Here is a 25,113-nt window from a genome sequence, read left to right as displayed (position 1 = left end):
TTTTTTTGTTTACAGTATGCGTTATTTGTTGAAGTTTAAAACATAAAGTTTTGAAAATTTAATTTTATTAGATTGTAGTAGATTGTAAAAGCACTCGATAATTGAAAGGTTATTTTGTACACCAGGTCCTTAAATAAATATCGTCCTTAATAGGACTCATCAGTCAGTCTCAGCTGATAACGTGTGGTCTGATGATCGAATTGGCATGATCAACCCTTTGTTAAACTTGAGGTTGTCTCATAGCAAACGAAAGTCCAGACTTCTGCTCTGCAGACTTTCGCCGAAGTTTTTGTTGAAAATTGAATTAGAAGTAAAAATTTTATAACTTTTTTTTAGTTTTAATTTTGTTATCAAACTATACGAACTATACTTTCAGTGAAAAACAGATAAACAAAAATTGAAAGGGATCATTTCATATAAAAAGTAAACTCTTATTTTTATTAAGTTTAAAAACTTTTAAAGCAAAAGTCAGTGGTTTTATATTTTTTATTTAAAAGGTACAGTTTTTTATTCACGTAAAAAACTATGTCAATGGTGATGAAACTCAAAAACTGTAAAATTTTGAGAAAAAAATTTTAATAAAAAAAATTACAGTTTAAAACAGCATAGATTAATTTAAAATGTGATACTATTTTACAGTAAAACATTTTATATCTGCATGTATGTTGTACTGTACTGAGTGCGTTTGTATTTTATTAATAATACTTTTTAAACTCAACGAATTAAATAACTTCGTTTATAAAGTTTAGGCTTCAAATTTTAAACAGTAAAAATAGTTATGTATTCATAATAGCTAAACAAATCCCAAGCTTTGTTTGGGATTTAAACAGTTTTTATGCAGAAAGAAATATAAAGCATAATATTTTTAGTAATTCACTATTTAACAGTACAGTAATCTCTCGCATCTTTACGCACTTGTGATGTTACGCACTCTCGTTTAGTTACGCATTTTAGAATTCAATATTTTTCTTTAATATTGCACAAATTAGGTTTATTGTATATTTTTAGTTTAAAATATGTTTTAAAATGCTAACTCACCTCTCTGTATCTTTAGAATTTTATGTTCCTTGACTAATTGATAAACATTTATTTATACCTCATATTATACCTTATACATACCATGTAGTAATATAAACAGTTTTTATTAAACATTTTTTTAATATTTCATACATTTTTGTTCAAAAGAAGAAATCCAGTACAGCACCAACGTTTAATATAGGCACCACACCATTTCTTAATTGTAAACAAATCCTTAAGTATAAAATGAGTTTGCTAAGTAAATAGAATATAAATGTAAAGTATCAAAGAAGTCACATATAGATAAAGATAAAATTTACTTATTATTAAAATGAGTAAAAATTTTTACAAGTATTATTATGTTATATAAAATTAAATCTTTTTTTAATATATGTACAGTTTTATCTTTTATTTTCATATTTATAAATAAAGTAAATAAATTGCTAAAAGTGGGAAAGTCCCCACTCTGATTTTAACTAGAAGCAATATCAAAAAACAGCCATTATAAAAAGTATATTTGGTACCTCTTGTATCTTTACGATCTCTCGTATCTTTACACACTTTTTCTGTGGACACAATTTACGTGAATAAGCGAGAGGTTTCTGTAGTTTAAATGATATAATTAATTAGTTTCATACTTATTTTCATTCAGGTACTCAAATTTAATCTTTTGTTATTAAAGTACAAGTTTTAGAGGGTCAGTACTAAAAAAGTTGCTTTAAAACAAGTTTGAAATCCGCTAAAGAATAAGACTATTTAGCAATTAAACAATTGCACTAAGTTTTTTTTATTTTTTGAGATCAGATCTTGAGAACTATTTTTTTATATTTATCGTTTCCTTTCTTTAAATGGTAACTTTTTTATGAAACATCACTTTTTGAAAATTAAGTAAACAATTGGTGTGTGACTCAATGACCGAAATGTCTTTCCATACACAAGGTACTTTAATCAATTTAAATAAACTTTTTCTTTTTTTCATATATGAATTATTGTTATTTCGAAAAAATTTATACCTTAACAAAGTGTTGCAGATAATTGTAACCATAATTTCTATTACAAATTATTATTAGAAAAAAGTTATTCACTTAAAGTAGATAAGCTTAATACTATTACATGATAGTATTTAAAAGAAAGCTAATTTGAAAATTTTGATAATTTAGTTTTATGCATCACAGTTAAAAAAATTGTTGTTAAAAACTTAAATATATTTTAACTTAGTTGACCAAATGTACACAATTCACTATAATAGTTGTTTTTAAACTAATGCGTAAGTTAATGTAAATATGTTTTTTAATAAAACGTACTTGTTCAACGTTTAAAACTTATAAAATGCTCCTATAATCCATTATTAACATCTTGATAAGAACAAATCCAAATAAATTCTGACATAAAAAACTAACATTTATCTAAAAGCGACTAAAAGACTTATAACTAATGTATAGGCCCAAAAATCTGTAAACTTTAGAAATAAATAGTCAAAATCAAATGATACTATACTGTACATACACTATACAGCACGGTCAACACTTTACATAAATTTCACTGCAATTTTTTTTAATACTCTTAATAATAGCAATATTATAAAACTGTCTATTTTAGTACCTTTACTTTTCACAGTCAATTAGTTATGTTTGACCAACAGTTGGCAAACAGTTTTTTAAAAACCTTGCCAAAAGTAGGACTTTTAAGCTAATGAGAATAAACAATTTTAGTGTCTGCCAAACTTTGTACTGAATGAATGAAAATAAAAATGCAAAAAGCACAACAGTTAAAACCGCTATAACTACAAAACTTATTTTTATAGTAGTAGTGCTAAACGTTATGATTTCAAAAAGCTTAACACTGTCTTCATATATAAATTAGTCAGACTATATCTATATAACTATTCAGTTGTTAAAAAATATTAAAGCTAAACTTTTTAATTTTTACAAGTTTTAATTTTTTTTTTAACAAAAATTGTAAACTTATCATCAACAAGCAAAAATACTTTAACAAAAAAGTTCAGTACTCAATAACATACGTAATTCGATCCCAAGTAAAAATGCCTTACGCCTACCTTACAGTTTTGAGACAAATTATACCCTTTTCAAACCGTATAACAATTTTTTTTAATAAATGTATGGTCTATTCTTTTTTTTATAGAGTTTCAAAAATTATTTAACAATAGTTTTTTTTATACATAATTATACTAATATATTTTTTAAACTTTTCCAAATTCTAAATATTTTATTCTTTTTAACAAAACAAAACGAGCTACAATAAAATATAAAACTTAGTGGTTAGGAAAACGAGAAAATATTTAATTCATTATTACAAGGTGGCCAATTTTTAGAAGTTTCTTTCAGGCTTTCTGAATTTATTCTAGGTTTTTGAAAGTATACGTTTTTGGGTCTATTCTTAGTTTAGAATTATACTAAAAGTTAAAAAAAGCTTCGTAAATAGTATAACAACATTGAAAAAACATTATAGAGATACTTTAAATGTGTTTTTAATAAAAAATCTAAAATGATAACAAAAGAAAATGGTCTATAATATTCCAGGTTTTTTTTTCAAAACTTTTTAAGCTCCAGGTTTTTTGAGTATTCCTAATTTAGTTGTCACCAGTGGCGTAGCGTGATATATTTGTTAGGGTTGCGCAATTTTTTTTTTAAATATATCCCTAACTTAAGCTTTTTGTTTTAAGCTATATAAAAACTTTATTTTAAGTACTAGAACTAAAATAGTTTTACTACATAAAAAGTAATTGTTCCAAAAATGCCTATTTATATCAAAATTTTGCAGTTTTTAAACAACTATAGCAAGTTTTTTTTTAATCAAAATTCGATCATAGTTGTTATACTTACACAAATGTAAGTTTAAAACATAAATTAATACTTAACTATTATTTATGAAAACAAATTATATATTAAATTTTTTTGCTAGTAACTAGGAAAAGATTAATAAAGCTATTAATATCTTATAAAAAAATGTTATACAAAACAGCAAAACATTTTTTAAGATAATAGTAAAATATAAAATAAAGCTTAGTAAGGCTTCGCAAAATAATTATAAAACTAACTACAGGTAATAATACCTAATAACAAAAAACATTTTATATATAAAAATCTTGTATGTGTGGCAACCCTGAGATATAACCAGTTTTATAAACGTTTAAATAAGTTTGTTTTTAAACAAGTGTATGAAAAACCAATTTTTAAAGGTCAGTTTTTTCAAAATTTAATTGAGTAATTTCTTAAAATGTACAAAATATATAGTTTTTTCTTTATTTAAACCAAACTTATTACAGATTTTAGACAACAGTTCTTTAAACATCATAAACATTTTTTTAAAAGTTAACTTTTGTAAACTACATTTTGAAAGTTTATGACCTAAATTATAATAAATCTTTTATTTTAGATTTAAACTACTTAACTAAAACTAAAAATTTGTTTGTTACTCAACTTTAACTTTCTTTAATTTAAATATATACTTTTTTAACAGAATTTAGAGACCTTTTTTTTTTGTAACAGTAGATATTGATAATTTAATACTTACTTTCAATATTTTCAATAAATACTTACTTTACGTATGTTGAAAGTATGTATCTATATAAAATAGGTCTGTTTATGTTTAAGTTTAACAATAAATTGTTACCAGATAACTTTAAAAATTACTGTAAAAGTGTAAAAAATGTCCATAATTATCATACAAGGTCTTCAGAAACAATTTTTTTCCTACCTAGATTTAACAGCAAAATAGGTCATAAATCGCTATCCTACCAAGAAAGTAAGTTATGGATTAAGCTACCATTATGTTTAAAAAATATAGTTCATTTTAGAAAGTTCCAGGATGAACTTAAAAGTTATCTTTTAAGTAGTGATTCTCAAGGTATATCACTATAGTTATCATTCCTACTCGTCTGCTTACTTTGTTTAAGGAGTTAATAGTATTTGTCACTTAGTATTCAAATTTTTATTTATTCTTTTATATATGTTTTTTATTTTGTTCGAAAGTTGATTTGTTTGGTTACAGTAACATTGGTTTAGCCTAGGTTTTAGCATTTTCTATCTGGTCATATTTTAAGATTATTTTTAAAGATTACTATTTTGAATTAAGACCACAATACTAAAAAACTATTTTTTTCTTGTACTTACTTTTTTTTCTTTTTTAGCATGGAAATGTTAAAAAAATAATTATAGATGTTTTTATTTTAGCAGAAAAAAAAGTATATAAATAGCAAGCTAAGATAACTGTTCCAAGCAAACTTAAGTTAATTTTTTTTTTTTGTATTTTTTTGAGGAAATTAAAGAAAAAAATTCTTCTTTTTTATGTTTGCAAATGTTGCTTGCTTTCTATTATTACATTTTTAGACTTGGGCAAGTATTCAAAAAAATGATTATTTTAAAATAGAAGGAAGTTTGTTGTTGTTAATATCTTTATTGTTAAATTTATTATAGTTTTTTTCTTATTAAAAGCATAAATTTTACAGTATTTCATCTTAAAATTTTATTACATCTTCATATTTTGTAAAAATTAAGTTCACTTATTGTAAAAATCACTTATTTATAATTCTTTAAAAAAAATTACAATAGTTTATTTAACTATTCAAATGTAAAATTGTTTTTACTGTTCAAGTTAAATTATTAAATAAAATAAAAACTACCTTTTTAACAAAAGTACTTATAAAAAAAAAATTTGTAAGAAAATTTCAGCGTATTACGTTATACTTTCTTTAAAGAAGTTGTAACCTATAATTCAAGTATTCACGCGTTTGTTATTAGTGTTGTTTATCTATTTTAAAAAGTTAATTTAAAGTGATATATATATTTTTTTAGCTCTTATGCTACTAAACAAGATTCATAGTACATCATTAAACACAAAATTCAGTTCATTTCCGTTAAGTTTTATTCTCTTTCATTTTCTTTTCGTTTAAATGATTGTTTATTACTAAAGATTTAAAAACTTAAAAGATAAAAAAAAACTATTTGTAATAGTTCGTAAGAAAATTTATAAGCATGTGGTGTACGACTCGATAACCGAAAGGTTCCTTTGTACACCAGGTCCTTAAACCAAACTTTTTGAGCGTTTTTTTTTATCGTTTAATAAACAATATTATTTAACTTAAAAAAAATTAGTTTCACTTCAAACTTACTAAAATTCTATTCCTTTAGCAACCAATAAAATGTTCAAACTTTTTTTATACATAACTACATAAATTAAAAACAAACTAAAAGATAGAAATTGAGAATTTTAGGGAATATTTCTAAATAAAAAGTGAAAAAACTAGGAGACTATTTTGCTAAAAAAATTGATGAAATTTTCAACTATGCTGGTTGATACAATTACACTTTTTGATTTGTTCACTTTTTAAATTACAAAAAAAACTACTTTTACTAAAAGTTTTAAGTTTACTTAGGTTCAACTTAGTCTTTTTGTATAGTGAAATTAAAACTGTGTTCATTGTTTATTTATTAGTTATTTTATTATGTTTAACATTAACAACATTATTTCTATTTTTTTGCATTAAACTTTAATATTGTTTTTATTATTTATCATTATTACTTATCATTTAAATTATTAGTTTATTTTTTATAATAGTTACTTTTTTTTGAAAGTTTATCTATTCTTGAGTCATTATCATAATAGGATATGTTTAGCTTGATGGTTTGTTTACAAAGTATAAACATTTTTCCTTGTAAAAAAATAAATCATAACTGTAATACTACTGCGGTGCACTACTAAATCTGTGCACTTTTTGAATCTTAATTCTTATATAAAGTTAATGAATTTGAAAAGTTTTCTTTATGGAATTTGGCAACAAAGCCGGTACATAATAATATTTACGTACCGGATCTGTATATTTGGTATTCGAAAAATTAGTTTAACTTTTCTAATACTACATAAACATAACTGAAAAAAAGCAGGGAAATTGATTATTAAAGAATAAAGATAATACATTTTTTGTTGCTTTTTTTTAGGTGAACGCATGCACCAGTATCCCTTCCCACGCTACGCCGCTGGTGGACATCCTGTTATTATTGTTATCACAGATTTGTGTTTTGTTATTCTACTAAAATCGTAAACATTAACCCCAAATAACGACAAGTAAACAACATAAAGACGCAGCATTTAACAATCAGGAAAATATACGTGTTTTGTTTTTCATCAAACTTTAATCTAAATTATATTGAATTAAATATTTTCAATTTTTCTTTTAAAATATAAATATATTTGCTTTTTTTAGCCTAGTAAACTAATTTTAAAGATAAATACGAAGTATAATGTTTAAAATGTAAATTGGTAATAAATAAAAATCATGAAACACTTTAAGTAATTAAAATACTTACTAATTCAATGCTAAATGTGTAGATTTTTAAAAATTCAAAACTTTACATTTTCAAATTATTAATTTAAGAAAAAAAAACTAATAGTTAAAAAAATGATACACTTAACAATAAAAAAAAGCAATTTAGGACAACTTTTCTTTTATAGTTAGTAATTATGAAAATTTTTTATAAATTTATTATTTCAAAAATAACATTCTTAAATTCGTTTAATATTTTGAAATAGTAATTTAAAACTCAAGTTAAATCTATTGATAATAAATTTAGACTGTCTTGGTCATAATTGATAATCTTAAAATTAAGGAAAATACATTTTGGACGTCTACATAAAACATCAAAATTACATCTTAAAACTTTAAAGAAAAAAGTACTTATTAAAAATTTTATGTGAAAAATAGTTTTAGTATTTAATAATTTTAATTTTACAGTTTAAGATAATCAAATTATAGTCATTTCATATTATAAAATAGTAATAAAAAAAGAATTTAGAAAAAAACAGCATTTAAAAGTTATTGTACAACTACTGTAAATACTTTACATAAGTCAAAAAACAACGACCAAAAACACTTATATAAAACCATTTTGAAGCATACAAGTTAAAAAAATATAACAGTTTCAGAACAACTTTTTGAGTAGTAAATCCAGGTAAAATGAGGTATTTTAAACAGATAAACTTTAATTAATTTTGAGAGGTATAAATATAAGCATATTACAGTATGAAAGAAAAAGTTAAATTTATGTTCTTAATGAAAGTAGAACTTATTTTGAGATTCTAAGTTTTATGTTTAAAATAGCACACAGTCATGTGATATTTGCACTATTTCAAAGCTACAAAAAAATTCAGAGCTAAATTAGTTAAGTATATAGCACTTTAAAAGTTTATAAAGTTATAGTGACAACTTTATTGAAAAAAAATTGTTTACATTTTTAATTGCATTTAGATAACTAAATTAATCTAGTTTTATAAATATAATATTTTGGACAAGTACGGGCAAGTGTGATACCTAAGTACCTTTCTAAACTGTTACTTTTCTAGCAGACTCACTAAGTTGACAAAAACACATTTTAATTCTTCGTAAATGATTTACACATTTTCACGGCATCCAGTAAGTTTCCCTTACATTCTCTCAATGCCTTGACAGCTAAATTTCTTGACACCTTGGTTCGATCAACGATCAGGCTTACATCCTCACTCGAAAGGCCGATTTCACACTCGTGTTGCTCTCCAAAGGCCTGAAAATAATAAACATAACAAAAAAAGCAAAAAGTTATGATAAGTACAACGGGTTCAATTTTTAAATACAAAACAAAACAATCATTTATTTAAGTAAGCAATGAATACTAGTAAAACTATTTACTCATTTTATAACTGAGAATAAAAGCATTAGTAAATTTTTTCATAAAAACATGTTTTTTCAATTTACATGGTTAAATTTTAATAAGTCTAACTTTTATATACAACTTATTATTTATAAATTTGTTATTTACTTACTTACATTTAGTTTAAAAGCAAGCTTTTTAACTATGACTTTTGATTCAAAAAATACTTTAAGTTTTTCTATCAAGTTGTTCTTTTGTCTGTTATTGTTTTTAGTTTAAAAAAATGTTCTACTAATGCTATGTTTTCTTATAATAAGAAATAAAAAACACACATTTAAATAAAACATATTTTATTAATATGAAACGTTTGTAGTATTTTTTATAGTAATTTGCCTCGTATGTTCACATGTTGAACTTAGATCGAAAACTGCATCCGCAAGATATACGAAAGGTGAGATGAACCATAGAAGGTTAACATAAATTTTTGTTAAAAAGGATTATTTGTAACTTAACTAAATAATGCTTGAAATTTACAAATTAAAAACTAATATTTTTAGTTTTGATAACAGTCAAAAATTTTTGTAAGTTTTGGTATAGTTTAATGTACGATAAAAAAAAATTGTTGACATTTATTTTAAATTCATAGCTATGCTGGAAGCAAAATTACAATACAGGTTATTAAAATGTACTACATGTAAACTATTAGTTACTTACTCTTTTTTTAACGTATTACACAAAGCTTTAAAACATTTACTATACATATCTTTTTATCTACTTAGATTTTAGAAAGTAGTAATCGTAAAGTTTGTAAATTATTAGTAGGTAAAGTTTCAAAGGAGTATAAAACAGTTAATAAAAAAATGTTGACTTGTTAAGTTTGCAAGGACTACTTAACAAATAAGTAAAGCTTTTATTGCTGTACACTAAGTACTATAACTTAAAGTACGATGTTTTGTCGTAATTCGAATTCAGAATACTACTATAAGTGGAGTTATGTTATGATACTACTTAAAGTGATAGTAGTTAAAATTTGAAAAAAAAATATGTAATGTGTTTCTTTTAGTTTTCGTAATTTCTATATTAAGCTAATTAAAAAAAATATGTCATGTAAGGTACGAAAAATAAAAATTAAATAACTTTTAGACAATATGTTAAATTGTGTAAAACCAAATGCAACAACCTAAACTACTGAAAGATTGCCTTTTTTGTTAAAACTTATATTTTATGTAACAATACAAATTGTGTTATAATATTTTTAAATCATTTAGTTACGTTTTATTAGTTTACAAAATAGTAAACTGTGACTAATAAAATTATTATAAATTATTCGATATAGTTAAACTTAGTGTTGCTTGCTTATTCTGTTTAACAGTGCTGAAACTTGTTATTTAGCTGTGATGTATAAAATCAACAACTCAACTTTAATTTATGTATAAGCTTTAAATCTAGGAACAATTGTACTTTTTTACCATATCTATAAAAAAAATACCTTCATTTATCAATTAAGATTAAAATTTTACAGACTATTTTATCTCTATTCTACTATAAAAAACATTTGTAACTTGATGAAATCAAAATTTTTAACTTAAATAAATCTTCCATTGCGTTTTGAGTAACAACTTTAAACATTTTTTATGCTACGTTTAATAATTTTTTTATCTTTATATTGATATTAGACACTTAGTTGTAATTAGCTAACGGGTACAAATCAGTGTTTCTAAAAGTTTTAAATTGTGCAGTGCAAAGCAGTTTATTAACAGTGTTTTACTTTTTACCGAATTTTTCTTATGTACTTAAATTTTCTCAAACAAGTGTGAGTATCCTATTATGTTTTGTTATTAAAAGCTAGGTTTTGGTAGTCGATACATAATTTCAATATACTATTTATAAATAAAGAATAAAGTTCAGCTATCAAGTAAGTTTTAAAAGTAAGAAATATGTACTTAATGTTCTTGAATGCATATTTTTTTATTAATATCTTACTTATTTTTTAGGCACTGATATACATTTATAATTAAAAACTACTTTTTGTTTATTTAACGAAGTTTCAAAATCCATTTTAAGGACCTAGTTCATTACTAAACATTTACATTATTTAACAACGTATGTTATAACTTTTGATGATTTATCTAAATTTAAAATTTGCTAAAATAATGAATTAGAATACTGAATAGAACAATGTCAGTTTAGTACTGTTTCAAGAACAATTTTTATCAGATAGCCGTATAAATCGGTACTTTTATTGACATGTATCCTTTTTTATTGCATTGACGTTTTAAGTAAAATATTATATTATATTACTAATTGGGTTGTCAATTAAATATTTTAATATAAAACTAAGCCAATGTTATATAAAAAAAAATTCAAATATTGAAATCCACTTAACTAAAACCTACAAAAAAACTGAATCTGACATAAACAACCACAAAATTGATTTTTTTTTAAGCTGCCTTTAAGTTTTTATATTTGATACTAGAAGGTTACAAGATTTATTTCTTGTTTATCTGTAAGAAAAATACATAATTCTGTTTATGATATAAAAAACTTTATAAGGTTGATATGTTTTTAATTTATAAACAATTTGTGAATTTTTCGTAAACAAGTTAGTGTTAAAATAAATATTTTTATTTTTATGAAATAAGTGAACTTTTCTGAAATTAGTATAATACAGCTAATAACTTTTTAAAATTTCTAAGCTGTTGAGATATTTTGTAAAGTGCAGAGTTTTCTACGACATTTAGTTTTTTGTACTATATTGTTATTGTAAGTAACATGTATATACTGATTTTGTTTGTTTAGAGATTCATAACATTTTTTACCTTACACTTGTATTAATTAGTTTAGTATCAGGTAAAAAATAAATGTCTTAATCGGGTTTATCATTTTACAATGTAGTTTATTAGTTTTCAAGTGCACGTAGAATCAATTTAGACCGCAACAACCTCTTCATAACACTCAAACAAAAAGGTAACTACACTCTTGTGATTACAAACTGTTACAATATAAAAACTTATAAGCTTTATAAAACTAGAACATTTTTAAAGGCTACAAACAGGTTTAAAGATGATTTCAATTTGAATAACTTCTATGTACTTATAAACATTACAACATAACTTTTTTAGCCAAAATCGATACTTTTTTAGTATTTAAAATATACAACTTAGTGTAAAATATTACTAGAAATGCATAAGAAACAAAAGTGTATATGTAGTTTAGAAGAAGTATTTTATTTTTAAGCAAAAGCATACTAACATTAATAGTTTTTTAGTTTATGTTATAGTTTTTTTTTTTAATTTAACTATTTCAATAAATATGATTAATAAATTAAATTAAATAAAAGAGTAATAACAAAAATATTTTTTTAGTTTTTATGAACATAAAAGATGAAATATAATAATTTCATTAAAATAAGTAGACTTTTGGAGCTAAATTTTTTACCGAGAAAAATCAATAATCATATGCTTACAAAACTTAACGCTAAAACATCTCATGACCTAAGAAACAAAATACATTATTTTTTGTTTGTCTTGGAATTGAATTTACGTAATTTTAGTTAGCTTATCTACTTTGTATAAAACAATGGTTATTTCACTTTTTATAAAAACTACTAATAGTTTTAAGCTAAAAAAAAGATATTTTAAACAAACATTAAGAATTACATGTAAAAAAGATAATATTTTTAAACAGATAAAACTTGAAATAAATATACAATAACTAAAAGTGCTTAATTTTCTTAAAACAGTTAAAATGACCAATATGAATTTTGATATATTTAGATTGTTATCATACTTTTACACAAAAATATAAAATATTAATAAGAATTCGCCCGAATATAACCTTTCAAGTACAACATATTCTCTCAAAAAATTCTGTATTGTATTTTGCTACAATAGTAGCTGTCATATTTGGTTTCATTTAAATGTTTTTACTTAGTTTAAAATATAAGTCAAGTCTTGAAATAAATATGCAACTTAGTTTTTCTTTTTTAGTTTATATGAGTTAAATTAAAAGTTTGTTAGTATATTAAAACTTTTAAAATCTATCTTTTTTTTTTCAAATAAGTTAAAGTATATAAGATATAAGTATTGTATAGTCACAATTTTTGTACTTAAATTAAATTCTTATAAAATCTTCAATAATAATTATAGGCCTGCTATTAGCCGAAATCGTCTATGCGTGTTGCTCATAAAACTTTCGTGTAAAAAATACACAACACTAAAAATAAAGAAAAGCACAATAAAATTATCAAAAAACAATAATTAAATAAGAAAAATATATATATATATAATTCAATGATTCGTTTTCTTTGCTTGTTTGGTTGTCTTAGCGTATTTCTATTTTCTTATAGTCTTTTGTAGATAGAAAATCACAATTTATAGCGATCATTATCAGTGCTGAAGTTAATTTTTTTTGAAGTTTGCAGACGTTTTTCAAACAAAGCATTGAAAAACCTTCTGTGTCTGCTAACGACCTATTCGCTGTACAATAGAAAATTTCGATTTCGCCCGTCTCTCTACTTCAGAATATGACCGAGCCAGTAAAGCCTGCGCAAGTTGAAGGTAAATTACACAGTGGTCTCAACACTTCCTCGTTATTGATAATTAGTTTCTATCAAAATTCTAAGGATAAATTCTAAGATTTTCTTCTACTGCACACTCGACAAGGTTCATGTTCTGCTTAGGTATAGCAGAGCACCGCATCCATACGCGTATTAATGTTATAATAGACGTTAGATTTTATATTTGTATTTAATTTTTTATTACCTTTAAACTCTAGCAGTCAGAACAGCAAACGTGCCGGAAGCCTTGCTAATGCAACAGTTAGCTTTATGAATACTGATGCGTTTAACGCGACTTTTGAGCTATTGTAACGAAAGTTAATAACACTAATGACGTTTTAACTTTTTAGTTTAATACTTGGTCTTTTTTTACATATTTTTTGCCAATTGACTCGTTTTCAGTTTACTATTTGCTTTAAAGATAGTCCTTATCTATTTACTAAAAAATATAAATAGCATTTTAGGGCCGCTCAGCTTAGGGCAAGCGATAGTTGTTCAGGACAGTTCAAAGACTCCACCTACCGACGTAAAAAATACACGAAGCTGGATAACCTCTCCAAGTGCAAAGTGTTAGTAACATCAAGTTATAAAACATTGATTTTTAAAAATAAAACAACATTTCAGCACTAATTTGAAACCTAATATTTCAATTTTCTTTCTATTAAAAAAGAATTTAACATCACCAAAAATTTAGTTAAATAGCTTAGATGTACAAGTTTTAAAGTTTAAACAGTGCTAGCAGAGAAAAAGTAACAGTATTACTCTTGTAATTAGAGTTACGAAATGAGTAAGTAAAATTAGAGTTATAATTAATTGTAATGTCTTTAGTTTACTTGTATTTTATGAAAATTTTGCTAAATTATGTATGTAAATTTTCTTAGCTTCTAACAATTGCAATTTACGTATTCGTCTAATATCAATTATAAATTAAATTCTAATTTTCTACATAGTAACTAAATCCATTAATCGTACAATAAAAGAAAAATAAAAAGTTTGATTACTAAATTTACTTTGTCTACTTATATTATTTTTAATTGATGACATATAAAATTAAACATTTTAATTTTAGTATATATGTATTAAAGTAATTTAGTTTTATTTATTTTTAGTTTCATTTTTCAATGTAATAAAAGTTTGAAATCAAAATAGGACGTGATGTACGCCTCGATAACCGAAAGGTTTTTTCGTACACCAGGTCTTTAGACCAAACTTTTTGAGCGCTTTTTTTTATCTTTCAATAAACAATATGTTAAACTTTTAACATCTGTTTTGTAAACTTCATGACTTACTTCTTTATCAAAGAACTTTATTTATTTATCCAAATAAGGATGCTTATTTTAAACAAGGTTGGTAGTTGATAAAAAAATGACTAACCATAAACTTTTTAGAATTTATTTTAAAAATGTAGTGATGACAATTATCCTTATCCAGTACATTTCCTTTGCAAATAACCGTAAAAAAACAAATTCTTAGCTGATTGGAAATCTCCTGCATTATGCGTACTCCTTTAAAAATAAAAATAAAATATTTAAGTAGAAAAACATACAAAAAATATTGTTGATATAAATACTATGTCTTTTTAGTTGTATATTATTTCAATTTTAAAAACAGTAGGTATATCGAACAAGGTACGCACTATAAGAGGTGCGCAAACGCGAAACGTACGTACTAAGCTTAAATTTAAGTAGTTTTTTCGGAAAAAATGACATGGTGTTTAATAAAACGAATTAAGCTAAACGAACAAAAGCATTATCTTATTACAGAAAACATAATATAAAGAGATAATAACATCAAAAAAAATTTAATAAGTTAATTTGTAGATATAAGCAACTATTTACTATGATATTAGGTGTGTGAAAAAAAATACTTCAAAACTTTAAGATATTCATTTTGCATTAGGTACAAACTTCGGCCTGGATTTAGCGGTGTACCTCATTTATGTTCATACTGATATTTTTTCAACTGTATTTCTGTAACTTAATTTTAGCTACTTAATTATTACTTATAGAAAATATACTTTATAGATAAAGTTTTTTTTACTAAATTGTTGTACCAAAAATTATCTTTTTAATAAAAACACGCCCGACAAAACAAATTTCTAATTATATTCTCGACAGTTTAGAACAATGTTTCAATCAAAACTAAGAACAAAAAAAAATTGTAACACTTAAATTGTTAAACTCTTATAACTTTCATTTAAATTTTTATTTAAAACTTCTCACCGCTCATTTCCCTGCAAAGAGTGACTGTAAAACATTTCTTGTTGTGGGTAATCTTTATTTTCTTCGGACTTTTCAAAAAGTCTTCACGCAGTCTGCACTGATGGCTGTGCGTTTTCCAGTCTATCAGCTGGCATTTCCGAGAACTAAAAGATACATTACCATGCTAGCTGAATTAAATGATTTTATAACATTTTAACAAAAAGTCATTTAAAATACAATATTTTTTAGAGCTCGTTTAAATGTTATTTAACTAAGTACTTATAAATTATTTAAGTAAGTTGTCATTCAGCAAATGTGCAAATAACTTAAACACCATTTAATTATATAAAACCGTTTGTAAATATTACTTGCATAAATATTTACTACTTATTTCGTTAATTTTTTCATTTAGCATTATTCTAAGCTACACAATAAATGTTAGGTATTTTATTTTAAATTGATCATAAGGAAAAAAAAAGTTTTACAGTCAAAATTTGTATGAATGTATTTAAACAGACTAATACAACGGTACTGTTTTCGTTGATGTAAAACAAGTATTTTTTACTTCTTCTACGAGTAAACACAATTTAAAAAAAAAAACTTGTATACTACATATGTTTTTTTATTTAAACAACTAAATAATTTCCATAAGGTAGTACGCTTTAATTTTTTTCTCAAACGTTAAATTTGTAAACGTTTTTATGAAAAATGTAATTAATTTGGTCATTAGTTAAACTCAGTAAAAATAAATACAAAAATTTTTAATTAATTGTAAAGTATTATGAAAGTCGTAGTTAATCTTTGTTTCAACTTTAGTAAATAGTTTTCTTTATTTGAAGCAAATTTTGAACAAAAATATAGCATATAATAAAAAAAACTATTATTAAATATTCAACGTTCAGTAGTTTTGAAAAAACTTAAACTTAGATAAATACTTGTTATTATGTGGAAAAATTATATTTTAAAAATGTAATAGTTTAATTTATACCACAGAAGTTTTTGTGTTATAACTTTATTCCGACTAACGGCGTTTCACTGCTCTCAAATAAATTTAAGAACAGTTCTACGGAGTCTCAAAAAGCTCTAAGAATAGTTTAATTTATACTAAGTTATTTTCTAACATATATGTACTTGACTAAAACGTATGTAAAATAATAAAGATTACTGTAAAAAATTACAGCAGCACTTTTAGACTTTCAACCTTTTTTTTAAACTTTGTACTTACTCAAAACAGTGTTTAGCTTATAGTAAAATGAAAAACTGAATAAATTTGATGATGATGATAATTAAATTGTACCTTAAAACAAAATAAATTAAAAAGTCTATAATTAAACTCGAATGTACATGTACTTACCAAAACCAACGGACTTTGCATCTAGTACACCTCTTCATAAGTGTATTGTGACTTTTGCAAACTACACAAGTGTGTTCGATTGTTGTTAAATAAAAACGACCCATTATAAGCTACAAAACTTTCAAAAAGTTATTGTTATTTTTTTAATATAAAATTGTTTAAAAACTGAATTATATAAAACTTTATGTAAACTGTATCAATCTACTTCACAGTCTAAATGACCAAGCACTTGCCTAATTTACACAAAACATAAGTAAGCCTTATGTTAAAACTGCAAAAAGTAGTAAGAGTAGTAAGCTGAAAGATAATACTGATAATCAAGTTTAGATACTAAAAAATACCATAATAATAACAAAAGAACTTAATATCTGATAGTCAAAACATAACATTAAGAAAAAATAAGCAGCAAAAAGTAACCTGAAGTTTAAGAAAAGGATCCAAACTTACTGAACTTTACAAAAATAAAAAAAAACAAGCCTGTGCTTTCAAAAATCTATTAAAAGTCCAAACTAACCTGAGTTTGCCAAAGTTAGCCTGAGTTTTTCAAAATTTCAAACTAGCCTGAGTTAAAATGAATGTGTGGCAAACTTAACTTAAACAACCAACTATTTTTTAGTTATGAAACAAAGAAATTTTATGTACCTTAACTAATTTGATACTTTTTGTACAAAAACTATATTTATTTAATTCAAACATCAACCTTTTTATACTAAAGTAGTGTAAAAGCAATATTCTTATTAAAACTATTAAAGCTATGTGAAATTAAATTTGGCTTTAGTATATAATACTTTAATTTTGAATATCAAAACTATTTACGAATAGTAGATATATGTATGATTTAAATAATTAGTTGGTGCATAGTAAATCTGTTTAGCTTAATAGACATTTAGTTACAATGATTTTTAATATAACTTTGATAATTTTCTAAAGAGATTGTCAAGTTGTGTAGTTTTTACCTTAGTTTTGTTGTTTAGAATGCAACATTTATAAACGTATTTTTTACTGTTTATTTGACTTACATATAAGTATTTATTATGGTGTAAAATTTTTTATAACTAAATACAACAATTTTTTCGACCTACTGCTTACCTGGATCAAGTTTGCTTGGCAGAAAAATATGACCTCTAATTTTTAGCTTTAAAATATTGTGAAAATTAAAAAACATTGAACTTTAACAACAAATACTATAAAAAGTGCTCTCAATTTGATTTTAAGTAAATATAATGCTCATTACAGAATTATTTGTTTTATTTTGGCTTTGATTTAAAAAGTTTTACTTCTGTCGTTTTACTCTTCAAATAAAATTTTGCTTTGTTGGGATAAACCTTACAATTGTAAACCTTTTTGCTTATGACTAAACTGTGCTGTGTTTCACCTTTGTTTATCTAATCACTCATTTAGTATTAAAAACTTTTTTTAATATTATGACCCACGAAGGAATTTTTTTATGTAAGGTGGAAATTATTTTTTTAATGTGGCCAGTTGAGAACTTTTACCGAAATATGGCCGTTCGTAATAAAATGCTGCCACCCTCTAAATGAAAATTATCTGAGCAAGTGATTCTCAAATTTTTGACAGTCTATTATCAAAGTAAAATATATCCATAATTTATCATAAAAAATTTCAATGAGAACTATTGTTTTTATAGAAATTAATTACCTTTTTAGTAATCAAATAGTTATTTAAAAGTATTATTAATAAAAAAGTGTAAAAAAGTTTTATAGACAAATGTGTTTAATCTTAGATACTACTATATATTAAAAAAAAAACTTTTGGGTAGTCTTGTATAGGAAAATATTTAAAGTTGTAAAGTTTAATAGCCTCATTTTTCATAAAGTTTTTCGTTTTAGAGTTTAATTTTAACTCTTAAGTTTTTTTTTTATGTTTTAGCTAATTTTAATTTAGATTAAAGTTGGGTATGCAACTTGATGACCAAAATGTCTTTTTGTGTACCCAGGTCTTGAACCAAAAATTTTTGAGCATTTTTTTGTTTTTTTTTTTGTTTGTTCAATAAACTAACTATACTAATACATTTCTAATTTTATGCTGACCAATACAATACAGCAATACAAAAATACCAATACATAAAAACACTAAATTATGTTCTTTTATAATTTCCAATTCTTTCTAAATATATCTTTACTGTAAAACGTTCAAAGTTTTATTGAACAAAACTTATGTTTTTCTCACGTAGTAAATCTATGCATCGCAGCAAAATAGTACAATATTGACCATATATATATTGCACCACCTCTATGCAATACAATTGCAGATTGTTTTGAAACTTCTAAGCTAAGTTTTTTATAGTAGGTTATTTCCCTTAAAAAATTATTTCTATCAGAGACAAATTTTAACCATTTAAAATTAAAAAACTCTTTTTAAACAACTTAAAAGACTTAAACGAATAACTTTTTGAATGTTTTTAAACTAAAAATGATATTTTGTATCTAAATTCAAAAAAAGGTACTTTTTTTGAATTCAAAGAAAAAATTGACTTAAGATAAAATAAGTTTAAGCAATTTTTTTGTAAATTAATTCTGAAACTTTTTATACACCAATAAACGATTAAATTCTATATTAAACAGCATCTAACTATGACCTTAAGTATTTTACTGTATCAAAATTTACCTGTGTTGATAATATTTTCTTAAAAATAGTTAGTAGGAAGGCTTATATTTGTAAATTTAACAACTTTAGATAAAAATTCGAGCTAAGTAAAAATACTTAAAATGTGATAGGCAAAATATTGAAATTTAATTTTAACTTTTTTTATAATTAAATCGAGAATTTACTGCATTATTAGATTTTAGGTTTAAGATTAAACTTTCGTTTTTATACAAGCAAGCAAATACTAATATTATGTAATTAAATCATATTGTTAAACATACTAGTAGCAAAATTTAAGCAATCTTCAGAAAGCTGAGCTATTTTCGCCCTCACACTAGTAGCTAAGGGTGGCAAACACGAGGTAATTTTTAGCTAGAAAACAAGTTATTAAAAACAAATGAAATGATCTTTTTATAAAAAGTGTTTTCAGATGTGCTATAAAGTTAGTTTTCAGCTTACATTGGTTGTTAATTGCTATACTATTGTTCAATAGAACTATATTTTTAGAGATTAAATGGTCATGATGTTTATTTTTTATAGTTAGGCGGTCTGAGAAAACTTTTTATAACAAACCCATTCTTTAAAGCTTCAAACCAAAAATTCTGTCAGTGACATAAGTTATGCCATCTTGAGCTAGGCAATTAAAAAAAACAATTTTATATCAAAAAAAACAGTTTTCAAACAATATAACCATTAAAAAACTTTGCTCTCTTTATTTTTTCTCCGTATAATAAAGGCATTTCAATTTTTGAGCGGTAAGTTTGATTAGTAGTATTATCAAAGGTTTTTTGTTTGTTATTTACTTAGAAAACTAGAAAAAAAAAGTTGTTTTTGAACTTATATTGTCGTTAATCGAGCTAACTAAAAAAATATAAGGGTAACTACTGTACTCGTACATAAGCAGTATACTTTGATATTTATTTGAAATCTTAGACATAAAAAATTTAAACAAAGTTTTAAGAAATTAACTCACAAAAAAAAAATTAGAAAGTTTTATAAGATCTATTTTTTAAACAACTAATAGAAAATAACTTTTTTTTTAATTCAATAACTTAAGTAGTATGTGCTCTTTTTTATTTTAAAAGTGTTATACTTAGCAGTTAGCATCTTCTAAAATCTAAACATTTAAAAGCCGTTTAAAAACAAAGATAATTAAAAATAAGTTTAACTTCCCTTGATTTTGAAAATAACATAAATCTTGTTTTTAATGTAAAAAAAAGAAAGCAAAGACATTTTATGAAGCTACTAACTGCTCTCACTCTTACCATATTACTATTATTATTAAAGATTTGTTGCTTGGTTTGATAAATTAAAAAACTAAAATATTTGCTTTATTAAAATTGATTGTTTAAAGGTAAAAACACTGATGGTATACAAAATTTCATTCATCATTTCTAGTTAGACGCAATTTGGGTCCACTGTGATCCTCAAATATGATTTTTTTTAGTATGTTTTTAAAATATAGTTAACTGCTAACTCCATGCAATCTATTTCCTGTTAATTTGTTTAATTGTTTTTAGTAAACTGTCCCTTAGATCAACCTTTCTAAATAACTTTAGTCATTAACGTCACTAAATTTTTCAGTTTACAGTTACTACTCTGATAAGCTAAAACTTTTTTTTACGTTTATCGTTTTTTATTATTTTTTAATATTGTTTATTGAAAGACAAAAAAAAGCTCAAAACAGTTGTTCCTGGGACATGGTGAACAAAAAAACTTTTTATTTATGAATAATTAACTTTAAAATTATATTACATTATTACTGTCATTTACTCTATCTATATCTAAAAGTATACTAAAATTGACTGGTTAAAAATTATATTTAATTTTTTTAAACACACCTTAGCTCATATTTGAACAAGTTTTCAATGTCTTGTGTTATTCTTGTAAATTTTAAGCTTTTAAATTTTTTTTTATAATTTACGTGATTAAATCTTTGTGTTTTATTTTAAACTTAATTGGCTTTATTTGTTCTAATCTTGTTTGTTCTGACCTAACACAACAGATCGTATCTTATATTATTCGTAAAAGCTATATTATAGATTAAATACAGAGGTTCCTAAGTAAAAAATTTAGCTTGTTTTACTAATTGCATCTATTTTTTTTTGTTAATTTAGTTTATAATGCTTTTACATGTTCTATTTGAATAACATTACTATCTACTATATGTAACACCTAAAATCTTATTATGTTTTCCTTTTTATAATTACTTAATTTATACCTGACTAGTTCAGTTTTACTGGATATAAATTATGATTATGCATTAAATAACATCCTTATCTCTGACTTCGTTCAGAAACAAGTTATTTTACACTGTAACATATTAAAAACTTGTCATGACAAAACTAAATAAACTGTGACTATTAGTTTCTAAATTACTAGTTTAGTTTAAAATGTTTCATATTTTGTGCATTTTTGTTTAAAATGTCCTTTTATTTTAAATTAGCTTTTATAATTATTATTTTATTAACGATATCAACGGGTTTAATTGGATATTTTTTATTTGTATTTAGCTTATGTAAGAAAATATTTTCTTTCTGTTTTTGTTTATTGGTAACATCACATAATTATTTAGTAAATTTTAGTTGTACTTTTAGTAAACTTTTTTAGGCTATTTTATAAACGTATTTTTTTTGGTACTGTTTAGATATTTCTAAGTTTAGTTTTTTTTTTATAATTTATTCTTAAACAAAATTAACATTTTTTCTATTTAAAAAATATAACAAAACACATTCCATTTTTTTCTTTAAACTTTTTTGAAATCTTTCGTAGTAAGTCTTATCAAAATTATATCCTACTAAATTAAACTGAATTGAAGTTTAAATAAGAATATACTGTAGTTTAAAGTTTTAAAATATAAAATGACGTCATAATCGAAACAAAAGCTAGCTAAATGCTAATATGTAGAACATTGTTATACTAATAAAACTCGTGAGATTAAAATCAAACTAAAATATTTTTTGTAAAGACTCTGGTGTATTTGTTATGTAGTTTTAAACATCCCTTTAGTTATTCAAGATTTAGGTTGTTATTTTAATTTACATTTCGATAGCGTTATAGTTGAAACATTCTTGTCAGTAATTTCTTTTACTTTGTTCATATACTATTTTAAGTTTAATAGTTTTGTTAATACATTGTTTACTAAGAATTGAAAAAACATCAGTCAAAAGGTTTTGGTAATAGTATATTAGTATTGTTTATCGAACGACAAAAAAAGCGCGAAAAGTATTTGCACCGGATGCACCGGATGCACGAGGAACCTATCGGTTATCGAATCGCACATTTGGGTGTTTTGTTTTGTGCTTTATTTTAAACTTGTTTTGAAGCTGATGAGTGCATAAGCACGAAACTCGAGTCCTTCAAGTTTTACATCTTGAAATAAACCTTTATATATATATATAAATAATTTTTAAAAGAATTGATTTTAATTCTAAACTTTTTTTTGAAATTTTGAAATCTAAATTAATGAAAAATTATCGTAATTTTTAAAATAAAAGAACACTTGATTATTAACTTTTCTGAACTTGAAAATTAAAAATGATCAATTTTGTATTTAAGTTATTTACTCTGGTTAAAACACAAATACCCAAACCATTTATTCTAAAGAAGTAATTTTTAGCATGATTAGCTATATATTTATATTAACAAAGTTTTTACTTACGTAACCAGATATACAAGATTACAAAAGTGTTTTATATTTTAACTTAAGTCTTATAGTTATTCACTATAATCGGATGATAGATTAAGCCTACATAAACTTATTTTTAAAGTTTAAACTGTTAGTTCTAACCACATTGATTCTAGCTATTCGTATGTAAAATTTAGACCTTAATCAAAAAAATTCTTGAATTTTCTTCAAGTATTTAGACTCAGTGCTTCCAAAATGAAAGTTGTACCCTATCTAAATTTATTGGTAGTAATTAATTAAAAAGTTGAGTTTAATGTGTAATTAAGCAGAAAAAGTTTAATTTTTTTTAATATTTTGGATTCGATAAATATATACATGTTACTAAATTAAGTTATAGACTATTTCTGAGCATGGTTTCATGTTGTTGTCTTTTTGATTTAGTAATTTAAGAAAAAGTTAAATTATAAAGACTTTTAATAAACATTATCTAAAAATAAAAACAACTATGAGATGCTTGATTAATATTAGGATTCGATCAAAAACCACTTCGATCAAAAGAAAATAAGCCTTTAGTAGACTGAGACCAGGTGTCTTGCCTAGTAAACAATTTATTAAATGTTGCTCGGCGAAGGGACAGAGCTGCTGACGTCACTGATCATGACAGCATATAGTTACTTCATAGTAAAACATTATTAACCGTTTGTTGAATGACAACTGTGAGTTTTTTCGGTTACGACTAACTGTAAGTTTTAAAAAGAACGAAACCCGGTATTTAGTCAACCGAAATCCTAGGGTCTAATGATCAAATTAGTAAGATCAAACCTTTATAATAATTTGAGCTTGTCTCATCGCATAAGAAAATCCTGCTTTATGCTCTAATATATTTTCGCTTTAGTTTTTTTTTTTGATTGCTTGATTAATAATTATAGTTTAGTTCAGATTAAGGTAGCAGACAAAACGTTAAAAGGTATCCGTGGTGTGCGACTCAATAACAGAAAGGTTCTTCGCGGACCAAGTTCTAAGACCAAATATATTGAGCGTCTTTTTTTGTCATTAAATAAGCTATAACATCTATATAAAAGTTGTAGTTCTTATCTGAGCTATCTACATTCTATACGTTACAATGTAACGACTTCAAAATAATTTTCCCAAAAACAAAAATACGATTATTAAGAATGTGTTGTATATGTAACCGTTACATATACAACACATTCTTAATAATCGTAGTTTTGTTTTTGGGAAAATTATTTTGATCCCGGATCCGAACTTCCGGATCCGGATCCGAACTTTTTTTTCAAACTAGAATCCGGCCGGAACCGGATCCGAACTTTTTTTTTAAATTAGAATCCGGCCGGAACCGGATCCGGACTTTTTTTTTAAATTAGAGTCCGGCCGGAACCGGATCCGGACTTTTTTTTCAAACTAGAATCCGGCCGGATCCGGATATCAGACAAAAATGGCAATATCCGGCCGGACCCGGATAGTGAGTCCGGTACATCACTAGAATAAACTAGCCTGAGTCAAAATGAGGTTTTTAAAAACTGAAAAAAAAAGAACTTTAATCTAATAATAAGTAGAACAGCTAGCCACAAGGTTTACAAATTTAGGTGTTATTTACAATTAAAAATCTGAAATCAAGTTCTTGAACAAAATACACTAGAAAATTACAAAATATTGAAAACTGGATTAGCTCAAACTCATTCAAAATCTAAAAGAAAACTAGCCTGAGTTTTTATAAAAAATTAAACTAGCCTGAGGCAGTCCAAGATTTTCTAAAATTCCCAAAAAATTTCAAACTAGGAGGGTTGCCACTGTTTAAGTCAATAAAACTAGCTAGAGTGAGTATAAACAAGCCTGAGTCAGAATGAGGTTTTTAAAAACTTAAAAATTATTTTAATCTAATAATCAGTAGAACAGCTAGCAAAGGTTGACAATTTGGTAGTAAAGTTGTGGACTGATTGTGGTACACTTAACTTATTAGTACTACCCATCATAATTAAATCCTACCTTATTTAACTAATATCTAACAAATACTAAATTCTAACTGAGACTACTTTCTATAATCAGACACGACAGTTTTGAGTGATGAATCTTTTATATAAAAC

The 25,113-nt window shown here is 24.2% G+C and overlaps 1 protein-coding gene across 1 annotated transcript; it reads right to left on the bottom strand.

Annotated features, from left to right (window-relative positions):
- Positions 1 to 6,970: 6,970 nt before the first annotated feature.
- LOC145832282 (uncharacterized) lies at positions 6,971 to 16,892 on the bottom strand. The gene is made up of 5 exons (XM_082939601.1): positions 16,774 to 16,892; positions 15,441 to 15,583; positions 14,593 to 14,723; positions 8,431 to 8,573; positions 6,971 to 7,025 (listed from the first exon to the last, which is right to left on the bottom strand). The coding sequence occupies exons 1-5, from the start codon at positions 16,875 to 16,877 to the stop codon at positions 6,971 to 6,973; spliced, it is 576 nt and encodes a 191-aa protein (XP_082795727.1). The 5' UTR covers positions 16,878 to 16,892.
- Positions 16,893 to 25,113: the final 8,221 nt, after the last annotated feature.

Source organism: Thalia democratica, chromosome 3 (genome assembly GCF_965202585.1).
Source record: "Thalia democratica chromosome 3, ktThaDemo2.hap1.1, whole genome shotgun sequence".
NCBI classification, from domain to species: Eukaryota; Metazoa; Chordata; class Thaliacea; order Salpida; family Salpidae; genus Thalia; species Thalia democratica.
The sequence above is the reverse complement of the archived record's forward strand: the minus strand, read 5'-3'. Positions and strand labels throughout refer to the sequence as shown.

Coding starts and splice junctions, on each gene's coding strand:
- LOC145832282 (XM_082939601.1), bottom strand. CDS start 16,877: ATGGGTCGTTTTTATTTAACAACAATCGAACACACTTGTGTAGTTTGC. Junction 15,584..16,773: donor TGCAAAGTCCGTTGGTTTTG/GTAAGTACATGT, acceptor TGTATCTTTTAG/TTCTCGGAAATGCCAGCTGA. Junction 14,724..15,440: donor TCTTTGCAGGGAAATGAGCG/GTGAGAAGTTTT, acceptor TTATTTTTAAAG/GAGTACGCATAATGCAGGAG.